At 31.8% G+C, this 14802-nt stretch overlaps 1 protein-coding gene and 1 pseudogene across 11 annotated transcripts in view; both read right to left on the reverse strand.

Annotated features, from left to right (window-relative positions):
- Positions 1 to 634: 634 nt before the first annotated feature.
- LOC110411635 (pentatricopeptide repeat-containing protein At5g66520 pseudogene) lies at positions 635 to 6177 on the reverse strand (annotated as a pseudogene). 10 transcript variants are annotated; one of them, XR_016350890.1, is made up of 5 exons: positions 4012 to 6177; positions 2687 to 2741; positions 2473 to 2565; positions 1241 to 1417; positions 635 to 951 (listed from the first exon to the last, which is right to left on the reverse strand). The product of XR_016350890.1 is annotated as a pentatricopeptide repeat-containing protein At5g66520 pseudogene, transcript variant X5 (transcript). The 10 variants fall into 10 exon arrangements; XR_016350894.1 differs by lacking the exon at positions 2473 to 2565; XR_016350891.1 differs by lacking the exon at positions 1241 to 1417 and having other exon boundaries at positions 635 to 934.
- Positions 6178 to 10056: 3879 nt separating this feature from the next.
- Positions 10057 to 14802, reverse strand: part of LOC110410236 (hydroxyproline-rich glycoprotein family protein) — a 7023-nt gene continuing 2277 nt past the window's right edge. The window contains exons 2-6 of the mRNA XM_021419861.1: positions 14202 to 14321; positions 14033 to 14097; positions 13361 to 13510; positions 12327 to 12512; positions 10057 to 10504 (exon numbers count right to left, since the gene is read on the reverse strand). Coding sequence (XP_021275536.1) covers positions 10424 to 10504; positions 12327 to 12512; positions 13361 to 13510; positions 14033 to 14097; positions 14202 to 14321 — 602 coding nt within the window. The 3' untranslated portion in view covers positions 10057 to 10423. The remainder of the gene's footprint in view (positions 10505 to 12326; positions 12513 to 13360; positions 13511 to 14032; positions 14098 to 14201; positions 14322 to 14802) is intronic.

The following is a 14802-nucleotide window of genomic DNA, read 5'->3' on the forward strand; positions in this document are numbered from 1 at the left end:
ATCATTAGAAGATTTATATTTATGTATATAATATTTTCAATATTATGATATTATATTTTAATTCACAAAATTTTAAATATGTATTTATTATTATTCTTTTATGTCATATTTTAATTTATGAAATCTTAACTATTTAATATATAATTTTTATTCTTTATTTGTGATTATCTTTTTGTTTATAATAATTATTTATAAATAAATCTAACTTTAAAAATAAGTCATAAGATTACCTCATAAAACTTATGACGAGGTCTCATAGTTATTCTTCCTTTGAAAAATTTAAATCATTACTCATAACCTTTCTTAAAAATTTCATTTAAAAGATTTATTTTTAAATTTAAATCACTACTCATAATTATTCTCATTGTATCTTTCTTTATTTCATTAATACCAAAAATAAAATAATAAGCAAGAAAAAGAAAAGGAAAATAGTAAAAGCCAACCTATACCTGATAAGTGAGCCAACGTTTAAAACACAAATGAGCCTGATTAGAGTTAGTTCGTGTACAAAGTTTTGACGCTGTCAATTTCTATAAGGTATAATCTCACGACCCAATTCTAAATCGTGATCGGTCCATGAACCTAATATGCACAGCCCATTAGGCCCAAGAAAGTCTTGTACCTAGTCATTTATACTGGTTTCAAATTCCATGGGTCATGAATTGGTCACTATAAGCTCAATACCATCCATGCATTCCATCTCAAAAATATGTTGTACTTTATGTGCTCACATTATCCTCATAAATCATATAACATTTGCCAAGTCGTGGCTATATTAGTATTGTTGCTAGACAACAAACAAACAAAATGAGTAATGGACTGGATAGCAGAGTGAAACTGGGTGTGGAGACGACTACTGACTGCCATGGTAATGAACCTACCAATGATGGATATGGGTAGGACATCTCAAGCTACAATCCAGATATCTCCAAATCTGAACCAAAACGTGAGCTGAAAACAGTAAGCATAAAACACAATGAGGGACATAAGAAGAGAACAAGCAATTACACACAGCATGATTTATAAAGCTAAGCCATTTCTTTTTGAAACCATGCATTTTAGATTTCTAAACCAAATCCATGATGCACTTGTGTTACCCAACATATAATTTAGTTGTTTTTAATGTACTCAAATCATTTCAAAGCATCTAGAGTTTTAATCCAGGGTGGGAAAGCACCCTATGTGGAAACAAAGTTGAAAACAAACTACTTTTGGGAAAATAAGCTGCAGGTATCAATACCTTTGCAACAGGTATTGATACCTGTAGAACAAAATATTCTCCCTGACCTTTCTGGCCTAAAAGTATAACCACCTTCCCTATGGTATCAATACTTCTGGTCCACAATGTCCCTTGGAGCCCTTTCGAAGAACAAGTATTGATACCCCATTCAAGCGTATCAATACTTCACCTAAACTTCTGCAGTTTCAAGTCCAAAATCATTACCCCAAAGCTCAAAACTTTGAAACAAGGCATATTAGCATAAACTTCAATTGAAACCACTGCATTACAAGGCACTTGACACTACAGAACATGCTTGAAGTTCATTTTACCAAATCAAAAATAGTTATTTGATTAAAGCTCACCTAAACCTAAAATAGTTATTTGTAAATCAAAATAATTATGTACTTTGCTTATGCCTAAAGCAACCAAAACTGAAAATAACATAAGTATTTATATTCCTACTTTCTATAGCTAAAATAAATTTGAAATACCAAATTTAACCTTAGATGCCTTAATGGTAAGGATGTAAACGAAGGCTTTTAATAGTCAACTCAGGTTCGGGTAGGTTTCAAGTACCACCCTTAGGATACCCTTATGCCGAACCCAATTATACATACATATATACATACATATATATATATATATATATATCGTAATATTATATATAATGTTTCAAATATTTGTAAGTTGTGCAATTCAAATCTTTATCCCATTACCTTCAACGCAAACTTTCAATCTTAACCAACTTTCTTTTTTGGTAAACTAATAAACAAAAAATTAACTTTACTATGATTTTTAGTTATTTAAGTTGTTTGAGTTATTTAATCGGGTATTTAACGGATTCGGGTAATTAGCGAATAGTGCTACACTGTTAGGATTTGGTTTTGGATAATGTTTTATGATTTTATTTGGGTTTTAATAGAGTTCATGTATTTTTCTTCTTTTTTTTTTTTTGTGATAAGTAATTGCAAATTTACTGCTAAATCGCCAAAATCATAATGGAAGGTACCTTCCTAATTAAACAGATTTGGGGTAGGGTCCCTCAAAAAAACCGGTACTCTACCCGTTTACATCCCTACCTAAAGGTTTCCCAAATACTAAAATTACAATTAAATCCAAAAAATAGATAAAATAAGTAAAAGCAAATCTCTAAAATATCCTTCAATAAATATATTCTTGTCCCACATCAATAAATTGTAATTACTGACCCACAAAACCATTATCTGCAGGTCCAGCAAGGGGAGGCTTACATTGGGTTTCCTTTTAATGTTTTAGATGTTGTTGTTTGGTTGGTGGTAGTAAAAGCAGTCTGGGTACCATTTGTTGTCAAGTAACTCAAAGGCCTGGAAATAGAAGTTGCAAAACAAACAGAATATCCATAGCAATTCAGACATAAAATCATTAGAGAATTAGAAACTCGGAAAAAAAAAAAAACACTTTACTATCGTAAGATGAGAGAAATACCTTGTTATTTGATCCACTCAGTGTCAAATACGCCATTGAACTGGGATCACACGTTCTGTTACCCATAAAACATGCGCAGAGAAATAAATCAACCTTTACTCTGATTTGAAGTCTTAACATTTGGAATAAAGAATAAGCACATATAAATACAAAAGGAAATAATAAATAATGATATCGACATTTACAGATCCAAATTCAATACTATTAAATTTTTATATTCACATAGGTTGCATTTAGATAATTTAGTACACAAGTAGATGATAGACTCATGAAAACTTGACTTTCTTGATTTGAAACATCTTACGAATTATAAATCTGAAACTCATCTACTCATACACTCTCAACTATAAAAGTGTTGAATCCTAAGTAGTTTCTAGATATTATTTACCTTCAACCCTCACAATTTATATGACAAAGCAAATCCAAATTCGTTTTCCCAACATTGCAATAATGAATGTGCATTCTTTGGATTTGATTATGCCGGTGGTGACTTGTACGCAGAACCCCATGAAGACACAAAAAAAAAGTAAAGAAAGGATTTAAATATATTATAAGAAAGCAGCTAGGTCATTCACTTTAACATGATATCGTTTATAATTGCAGTCATTATTTAACAATAAATTTTTTATTGTTGAATGTTTTCAGAAGTTTCTAACAACAGAATAAACTGAAAACAAGGTGAAATTAAAAATTAATAGCCCTGCACACTAAATAACAGAAGGTGGGGTGATGCAAGTTTGACACCTACGGAATCTGAATACCAATCTCTGGTCACACTCGAAGGACAGCCTGTCCACAAATATTACCTTTCTTTCTCTCCTTTTTCTTGCCCTTATTTTTCACTTTTATCATCTGAGCATTATCAAGAGCTGGACCCGGTTTTACAAAAACAAAACAAAAAGAAGAATTCTTCCATTGGACTGCCAAGTTCTCCACCAATCAAGGTGCCATTAAACCCAAAATTGGACAAGCTAGGACATAATTATCAAGCAACAGTACTAAGATACCTGTTCCAAATCAGGGCACCACATATCACCAAAGCTAGAAATGACACAGGGAAACGTCATGATTATTACAAACAGATAGGGGGTCTACTTGAGATTGAAAAAGAATCTAATTGGTTCCAATGGGAACTTCCATCTAAGTCAAATAAGCAAAAGAGATGCTACATGTCAAAAATCCCAAGTACTTTCCTAACTAAAATGCTAATATCTGCATTAATTTTGTATAGAAGAGAGAAAATCACAATTGAATTACTAAAAGAAAACCAGTAGAGTAAAATAGCAGTTCACTCAACCCAATATGGCAGATAACAAGACCCTTACCTTTACGATGTAAGCCTTCTCAAGTCCACAACAGTAGAAGTTGCAAATGGCATGATTGCGTGAAATACTTTTAACTTGTCTCCGTAAAATCCCATTTAATGAGTACACATGACATATATAATGCAAATTGATAAGGTACAAGACTGCATCCATGCAATTTGATAAGTTATTTGTACTTGCAATCTACCCATCCTGATTCAGCATCGTAATGAAAACACCACTCTCCACAAAAATACAACCTTGATGGTTTACCATGTGATACAAGGCTTGATTTCCCATGCATCCCAGCCTCATGGCAGTACCATGCACACTGCCCCTTGGATACAACTTAATAGCTGGTCATACTACAATTAGTACTGTCATCATCAAGCCAAAGGAATTTCAAGTGATTATCAATCCCTAACAAAATCAGCATGACCTCCTCCATAAGCAAATAAGACCTATCTCCCACAATGAATTCACACAACCTGCCATCAATTTCAATCAAACTACAGCCTGGTACCTTTCTGACCTTCTTTTCTCCCATTTCCTTCCTCACCTTCACTACCCAATCCCATTGGTTAGAAGAGGCAAACATGTTTGATAGAAGGACATGAACACCACCATGGTCAAGACCTCGCTCAACCAAGCTCTCAACTGTCTCTTTCCCCAACTCAACATCACCACGCATTCTACAAGAATTGAGTAATGCACCCAACACGTAGGAGTCAGGTTCCATAGGCATCTGTTTCACTAATTTATTTGCCTCTTCAAGCAGTCCGGCTTTACCCAACAGATCTACCAAACAACCATAGTGCTGTACACCTGGCTCAATACCATAAACCTTACTCATGCAATTGAATATTCTTAACCCTTCATCCACCAATCCCATTCGACTGCAAGCACTTAGGACGCATATAAAAGTAACTTCATTAGGGACAACTCCTTCCCTTTGCATCCTTGCAAACAACTCAATCGCTCTCACACTTTGATCATGATTTGCTAGGCCCGAAATCAAAGAGGTAAATGCAAAAACATCCTTATATGGCATCATATAAAATACTGAACAGGCCATCTCAATGCAGCCACACTTTGCATACATGTCAACAAGGGCAGTGCCTAAAACTCTGTCTAACTCCATTCCATTTCTATCTACATATGCATGTATCCACCTTCCGTGATCCAAAGCGCCAAGAAATGCACAAGCAGTGAGAGCTCCCACGATCCCAGCATGATTCGGGCGAAGTCCAGAGAGCTGCATATCATTAAAGAGTCCCAAAGCCTCTCTAAACATCCCCATTTGCACGTACCCAGTAATCATAGCACTCCAAGAAACTGCATTCCTTGCAGGCATTTGATCAAACAGTTCCCTTGCAAACTCAGCATGGCCAGATTTTAGGTACCCATTTATCAAAGAGGTCCACGTAATGACATCTCTGTTAGTACTCACATTAAATAGTTTACGAGCTGCGTCCATTAAGCTCAAATTAGCGTACAAATGGATCAATCCGTTTAGTACAAAATCATAAGATTCCCAACCCAACTTAATCACTAAAGCATGAGAAGCTAAAGCCGTAGAAGAATACGTAGTGCAGGCTCGAAGAACGAAAGAAAAGGTGTAGTTGTTGGGCAGGAACCCACTCTGAAGCATGTTTTTGTATAGAGAAATGGCGGTGGCATTTGCGTTTCTCTCCACAAAAGCTCTTATGATAGTGTTCCAAATGAAGGTGGTTCGATGTTCAAGAGAAAGAAAGAGATTGTAAGCGTGAGAGAGATCGGCGTCGGCGGAGACGGCACAGAAGGAAATGATTCTGCCGGCAGCATAAGGGTCCAAAAGAGTGGCTGAGACGATGAGATGGGACTGCATTTGCTTGATTTGAGACATCGTGAGGCATCGGTCCAGTAAAGCAAGGCTTCTTCGGCTTGCCTTGACATATCTGGAGGCAAAACTCGAAGCCGACATTAATCTCAGCCTTTGGCCTTTTGTTTCAAAATTGGGTGAATTTCTGCATTTGTAAGAATAAGAGTATTCATGTTTTCCCAACATAACACAAACACAAATGCAACACTAAACTTGTTTACTCCTTCAAAAGAGTAATGATGCTTCGCAGTCGATTGATTCTGCGGGAATTATTTATGCCTATGAAAAGAAAAAAAAAAAAAAAACTATTACATTGGTTTCTTAAAAGAGAGAGTTGATTTTTGGAGAGAAAATTGTTATAATTCTGAGCAGAACAGGAATATTTATTTTTTGGCATAATATTTTTTTAAAACAAGTTTTTAATTATTTTTAAAAAATTTAAAAAAATTTGTATATTTTTATTATATTCAATTAATTTTTTATTTTTTATTTTGAACTAAATGAACACTTATATTTTTATTTTAAGTATTTAAGTCGCCAAAATATAATTTTATACGTGTAATAGACATGCTATATATGATAATTAAGGATGATATAACATGTTAATATATCATAATTGATGATAACCTAACAACTAATTTGACATGATAACATGACCCTTATCTTGTGACATTTTTTTACTCTTTATATTAACATCGTGTTAATATCATATAGATAAAAATGACAAGTAATATTTTAATTAATAATAATTAGTTAATCATTAGTAATAAATACTTATTTGACTCAAAATAAAAGTATAAAAATTTAATTAAATATAATAAAGATAAGATTTTTTTAAAATTTTTTAATTGTTGAAACTTATTTAAACCTAATATTTGATTTTTTATTAGTTTATTTTGAAAACAAAATACAATATGAAAATTATCTTTGGAAATGAAAAATACCGAAATTATAAAACCACAGTAATTAAAGGAAAGTTTAAAAAAGTGCATTAACCAAGTGTGCATAGCAATAAATTATGTTTTTGACTTTTGTTTTAAGTAATAAAGTATCCAATTTAATGATTCTTAATATGTACCTATAGCTAGAATTAATTTTATATTTTTGGTCTAGCATTTAGTCATATGCTATGATATTTGTTTTGCTTATTGCACTTTATGTGATTGGCAAAGAACTTTAGATGTTGATATGAAGTTAACAGCCAAGAGAATGAAGGAAAATTTTGATAAGTATGAGGAAATGTTGAAAAAATGAATTCATTGTTTTATTTTGCTTTTGTTCATGATCTTCGGAAAAAATTTTGTAGAATGGTGTTTAATGAAATGTATTCTCTTGATCAAGCTTCCATGATGACTAAGAATTTGAAAAAGCAACAGAAGAGTTACTTGATGAGTATAAAAGGATGTTGTTTCGTGAATATATGACTACTGGTTAAAGCGATCAAGTTAAAGGGAGCAAATGTATAACAAATGATACTGAAAGCTCATTACATACGATAGATGTTGTGTTTGAGTAAAAGAAGTACAAGATTGAAAATGGCAAAGATGATTTGAAATAGAGTTGGATAAATGTTTAAGTGAGCATGATGCTATTGATTCCAATGACTTTCATGCTTTGATGTGGTGGAAACTCAATAGTCAAAGGTTTCATGTCCTTGCCAAAAGCTCGTGATGTGTTAGTGATTCCAACGTCCACAGTTACATTTAAATTAGCTTTTAGCATCGGAGGTAGGGTGCTTGATGCGTATAAGAGTTCTATAACTCCTACGTTTGCATAAGCCCTTATTTATACCTAATATTAGTTACCTGAACCTTCATCTTTGAATTTCAATGAGATTGAGTAGGATATGTCAAATATTGAAAAAGTTGAATTAGATAATTATAATTTTTCAGTTTATTATTTTTTCAATTCTTATTTTATTATTTTTTTAATTCGTTTTTGTTTATGCATTTTAGATATGTCAAAGATTGAGATTGTGGATTCTATTTTTGTTGTTGATGAGTGAAGAGTTTACAAATGCATTCTTCATACTTCAATTGAGATAAATGTTAAATTTAATGGGCTTTAACATAATTTTTCATTTTTAATCTTCTTTTACACTGTTATTAAAAAAATTTATACTAATTATATTTTTTATTTCTTTCAATTGTTCGATAGTCTATATGAGTGAATGCGAAAAGTCAAGTCATAATGAAGATTCAAAGTTGATACTTTGTGAATTTCCAAAAAAGTTGATACTTTGTGATGGTTAATGGTTTTATGTTAGTTTTATTTTGTAGATATTATTTTTATTATCTTTAACTTTTTGTTATGTTGAATCTTGAATATTGATTTGATAGTTTATGTAAAAAGACATAATTATGTGAGCGAAGAAATAAATATATGGTGTTTTTTTTATAGTTAGATTATTTGTATATTTCATAATTATGGATAAAATTTATAAGTTTTAATATTATTATTTGTAAAAAAAAAAGTAATAAAATTTTGATCCATTGATTCAAAACAAACTGACCAAATCAATTTTATGTTTAACGGGTTTGGTCTTCTCTTATGTTTGGTAGGTTTTAATCGATTTTTTTAAAATATTTGATCTATTTTGTCTTTAGATATAATGAGTGGACCAAACTATTCAATCCATCCATTTGCTCATCCCTACGCATGGTTACCTATATATACATTTTTCTTATAACATTATTGGCTTCTTATTACATGAATCACATAGTTAGAAGGACCTTGATGGACTTCCATGGCCATAAAAAATGAGACAAATTTAGAAAAAATTAAGATTGTCAACGGATAAGGTACTTGCTAATTTTAAGATACTCAAATCCGAACTTGATTAATAAATGGATATCCAAACCCTACAACTATCCAAATATTTTTGGAATTTATACCTTAACCCGAATCCTAATATATACCCACTACTCAATAATTACCAAAACCTATTTAAAAATCCAATTATATAAAAAAATTATTAAAATACTCTTCATGGGTATCTAATTACTCAAACCTGAACCCGTACCCTTATCCATATATAATAATATTTCCTTTCTATATTCCATATAATTCACTAATAATTATATTTATAAAAGAACACAAATAATATAATTTAAATTTAAATAATCAAAAACAAATATCTCTAATATCAACTTAAATAACTAAAAGTAAATATTAAAACAACAACTTAAACAACACTACAAGTTTAATTAACAATATGAGTTTGTCCTTAATTAGATGAAATTAAAAAAAAAATTAAGTTTCAAAACTATTCTAATCACACATGTTTATATATTATAAGTTTATATAAATAAAAGTATATATATTATAATTAATAATTTTATAAGTTATAATTTTCGTAATGTTAACACAAAATAGAAAATCAATATGTTTATATTTAAGGTAAATATACTAAAAGTATATACGTAATAATAATTATATTCCTTATAAATTAATACAATATATAAAATATATATATTGAAAGACATTATAAGTTAATTAATAATCATAGTTTTATAAATTAATTTAATTAACAATATGAGTTTGTCCTTAATTACATGAAACTAAAAAAATAACTAAATCCCAAAACTATTATAATCTCATAACTTCTCTTTAAATATATATATTATAAGTTTAAATAAATAAATAAATATTATAATTAATAATTTTAAAAATTATAATTTTTATAATATTAACACAATATATAAAATATATATATTAAAAGATATTACAAATTAATTAATAATCATAATTCATAAATTAATTTAATTAATAATATGAATTTGTCTTTAATCACATGAAATTAAAAAAAGAACATAATCGGATTTGGGAAACAGGATACCCAATTGGTGGTATCTAAATCCTACCCGAACCCAACACGGATAGTGAATTTACTACTCAAATCCATTCCGAATCCGATTATAGAGTACCCTAATTCTACATAATCGGGTAATTCCAAACAAAAATCCATGAATAGAGCAGCAACACATCCAAACATTAAAAGGCCTCTTCAAGCTGTTGTCATATGAACCTGCCATCCAGCAAGTTTCAACTGATAAACCTTAATTATTCATCCAATTAAATTAGAACTAGGCAATAGCTGTTGTAGCAACAGCATGACAAAGGTATGTCAGAAATGACATTGGTTCTTTGCATCACAAATAGCAAAGTAGAGTGCACATTTGCAGTGATAAAAGAACAAACTCAGATACGAAAACGGAACACTAACTTTCAAACTACTGTTTGACTGAACCATGTTGCCTTTCCAGAAAACATATTTATTCACCAAAGAAAACTAGCTGCACATTCGCAGTGCACAGCACACTAATTAAGATATCTTAGTCAAGGGGAGAGAGAGAGAGAGAGAAATGTAACAAAATGACTCGTTACCTCCTTTTTTTATATAGAAGTAAATAGAAAAGTAAAATCTCTATTCAGCAAAGTCTGTTCATTTATCCAGAAAAAAAAATTGTGAATGCAGTCAACTTTTCCCCATGGCATATGCCTCAGAATAAGATATCACCCCATCCAGAGGCCAAAATTACTGGTATCATCACGTCAACAAGCCTTCTAGCTTTATTTGTATTGTTGAGAAACCTCCCACACAAGCTTATCCATGAATTGGCATTTTTTGTCAAATCCCCAACCAGGATTACTCTGCATTATCAAATTCACAAGTAGCAACTAATATTAGACAAGCGCAACCTACAGAATATCTAAGTGGCATACTCAAAACAGTTCCATCCTCCGAAATTTTGTAAAGACTTTCAAATATCAGAATAAGAGGTAAAGAAGAAGAGCTTATGCTTAAAAAAAACTAGGCAAAGGAGAGTAAAGAAGGAAATAAATGAAAGAAAACCCCCGACTGTTATCATTATGTAAGGCCAAAGGCTTTGTTTGGAAGCAAGGAGGAGCACAAGCTCCCTGTGTGGAGAACATTTTAATGGGGAAGAAAAGGATTCCTCTTTATAGATTTCTATTGTAAAAACAATATGGGCATTATTTTAAGGCTTCTTTTTTAACTTAAACATAGCATAATTGTAAAAGTATATACTAACTTCTTTCCTTCCCTTTCCACTCTTTAACCAAACAAGCTTTAAGGTACCCCTTCCATTCCATCTGCTTTCCTTCCAACTAGTTCTCAGACAAAATGTGAAAATTTTTCTGGAGATCAAAATACTATTTTAAGGGGCATCATCCAGTTTATCAGAAGTATTAATAAAAATTATAGTTAAATGGACCTTTAAATGCATGAAAATAGAAGTAATCTGAGATACATATCAACATACATGAAGAAACTCTAGTGCTTAAAGAACAGGATAATAAAAGGTTGCATTGGCTAGCATATAAAGTATACAGTCAGCAACCATCTCTCAGAAGCAATTTTTAGTTTATCAAGGATGCAATTTACACCACAGTAATCATACACCTTCCACTATGTTCATATCCACATCTTCTCACCTCTAAACAGAGAATAAAAATATCAGTTTAAGAAATGATGACTCATGAGGCTAATGCAGGACAGTTGGCAAATCTTCAAACCTCCGCAGAGGCACCTCCTATTGGTTCATGTAACTGAAAGTTCCCATAACATAACAGCAACATCTAACCCTCACTATAGAGCCAAAAATGAGTAACAAATATAATGTCAATGTGGTTCCTGAATCTAACTAGCATGTAAGTTTATTAGTGAAAAGAGTGTTCTGATAGAAACACCAGGTTTCATTTAGTTGGTACTGGTTGCACTGGTTTCATAACTAAACACCAGCATTTAGATTTCAGATCAGATTGTCTTGAGCTGCCAAATAATTATACTCTTAACAGCAATGAAATGCTGATTTCAGGATGCAAAGCAACAATCTCAGTTATACATGGTTTTAGCAGTTCAAATAGCTACCATTTCTAGCCTTGTTTAAACTTCATACTACAACTTATATTCAGCATTCTCATCTTGTAATAACGTAACAGGAGGATGCTAAGTGCAAAAGCCATTCTCAACTAGTAATTTTCAGACTTTCAGGTTTTTGGTATACTCAATACAGCCAACTAAATCCAGCACCTAGAACTTGGGAAAGTAGGCGGGGTGACCCATTTCCATCCTTCTCATTAAGAAAGAAAAGATGAAAAACGTGCAAAGGGAAATAAACTTCCACTCCAAAGTTACCTGTCTTCTAATGCATCATTCAAACAGAGCCATTAGGCTTTCTACTTTAATAAGAAACATAATTTATTCATCATTAAGGGAAAAAATGTGTATTCATCTGTGTCATTCGCCATGTTATAATGTCAGGGATCTTATACCTCCAAAGGTAGACAAGTTGTCTCATAATGTCTCAAATCTATTAAACAAGCCCCACAAAAAAAACAAGAAGCTAAAGCTCAATAACTGTTATCTCACAAACACCTAAACACTGGAGAACATTTTCCGTAAACATGATTTGTGCATGAGAGTAAAAATTAGTTAAGGATGAATAGTCACCTGAAGAGAGAGAACCGCGCGATTTGCAAACTGCTTCACAGAACTAGGTGCACTTTCAGGAATAGTTTTTGCAACTCTTTCTAGCTCCTCTTGTTGTTTCTTTGCAGTTACCCTATCAGGTCCGCTGTAGTAATCAACAATCTCTTGCAGTAGAGGTACGCTTTCCATTGTTTCTTTGATGACTTCCTGAAAAATTCAAAAAAAATGAGGGAAAGAGAGTATACAACTATTTATATAAACAAGTAATCTTGCAAAAGACTTTAAAAAAAAAACAAAAACATCATATACTGTTCTTTTTCAAAAATCACACAAACATTCAAATCACCATAAAAGTTTCACTGTACTGCTGAACAGGTCCAAATTTCAAATATATATAATTAAAGAATGCCTTCATTGAAAACAAAGTGGTGAATCTTATTTCCACCAAGGAAACTTGACTGGCTACATTTAGTTCACTCACTATGATACTAATAGAAGATGTACCATAATGTGAACAAATAATAGCTCTCAAGCACACCAATAGTTTTCACTATGAAGTGTGATTGTGGGAAACCAACAAAAACAGACAGATATTAGTTATTTTAATACTTGACATCTAATAAAACAAAGTGGTAAGTGTGACAGCTGACAACATCTATGGTTTATCAAAATAGATCACATTTATATGGATTTCAAAAGTCAAAAGTATCTCAAATTTTGTAGAAAAATGCGTATTCAGAATTTCAATAAAACCTCCATAATTCCTTACAGCAATTTTCCTGTTCACAAACTAAAGGTTCGTTTCTCCTCTTAACTTCAGCCTTGCCCAAGCACGAGATTTGTTAAACAAAACCTAAACTAGTCCAATTCAACCATGGGATTAACTTGAAGAAGCATTTTTCTAGAAAATTTTATTAAAAATCTTACCATATTAGTACAAAGAGATCTTTCTAGTTCTCAGGGTCCTTCGTATAGAAGAAGCACATCCACTTTCTGACCCGTTAAAAATTTAAAAAACCAACCATGAACTATGTTTTAAAAGCAATAGAACATACCTCCCACTCTTCTTGACTTTGAATTCCTTCATATGCCATTAGGAATGGCTTCATCTTCTCAAGTGCATCTCGAAGAGGCATAGGTGGTTTCTCATCGATATCTGGGTTTGTGCCAAACTCTTCCATCAAATATTCTGGTTCAAACTCTATCTGCAACTCAAAAATGATCCTTCTTCAAATAAATTAATTAAATAAATAAATAAGGAGCTTCCAAATCCAGATAAACCTGAACAATTAAAAGTTTGGCAATGCAGTGCACTAATTCATGTTGCAATATTCAACTAAGAAAATGTTCAGACAAGTTTAATCTAGTTTCACTTGTTCCCCTTTTATATGTGCATGCATGAATTGTCAATTGTATCTACAACAAAAATAGAACTCTGTTTGTCAGCCAGTGTTTTCTTTTGAACGCAGTTAAAGAAGTAATTAAGGAAATCTTATAGCATCCAAGTATACACTTTCCATACAATCCTACAGCTCCAAGCATGCTGATAATTATTTAATTACATTCAAACAAAGCCTTTACAAACGGTAAATAATAACCAAAGGAAAAAAGAATCCGATGGCTTACAATCTTCTTATCTCATCATCAACTAAGAATAGTAAAAATACAATGAGCTTTTAATAGCCCATTTAATCCAACAATTTTCATAAAAAACCAAAAATAACAACTTCAGGAATCTCAAACACATAGGTACACATTCTAGCGAGAGCAAGTAAATCGCAAGAAATCAGCACTAAGACATTAAATTATGCCATACTAATTAGAGAATCTAAACACTGCAATGTAAATATCATTTTCACTAAGGTTACTCTCCAAATTTACACAGTAGTTACTAACTCTCATTCTGACCTAGCAAACACCAGTCATGACTAGGAATGTCATCAGGGTGGACTATAAGGCAAGGAGTGCACTCCCTGTCCCCACCCCCACATTCAATTGGCAATCCCATCCCTTTCCCTAATATCCAATCAGGGGAGATACTTCCCCCTATCCCCAACCCTTCCTTTCCCCAACAGGAACAGGGATCCTCTGCCCTAGTTATTATTATGATTTACACTGCCTTTAGTTTTTGGGGTTGGTATTCTCTGCTTTTTTTCTTCTAAAAGATAATCAAGCACTCCATCAGTCGTCCAATGCTATGCAAATTACAACAAACTTTTCTTTACAAAAAAATGTTAACAATTTTTATCACCAGGCCAGTTTTGACAGATAAAATTGATCTAGTAGAAAATATCATTCTATGTTAAAACGTAATATAACACCGATTAGTTAGTATTAAATTAAAACCACAGTATTTTAACTATTACACCAGAGACAATTGCAAATATATGTTCTCTTCTAGCTGATAGCATACCAAAAAAACAACAAAACAATTGAAGTTCTAATTGTTGTGAATTCCAACAATTAATAAAAAAAAATCAATAATGGTGTTCAAACT

The sequence above is a fragment of the Theobroma umbraticum genome, unplaced genomic scaffold (assembly GCF_002168275.2).
Source record: "Theobroma umbraticum cultivar Fairchild unplaced genomic scaffold, ASM216827v3 scaffold_56.0, whole genome shotgun sequence".
Lineage (NCBI taxonomy): Eukaryota > Viridiplantae > Streptophyta > Magnoliopsida > Malvales > Malvaceae > Theobroma > Theobroma umbraticum.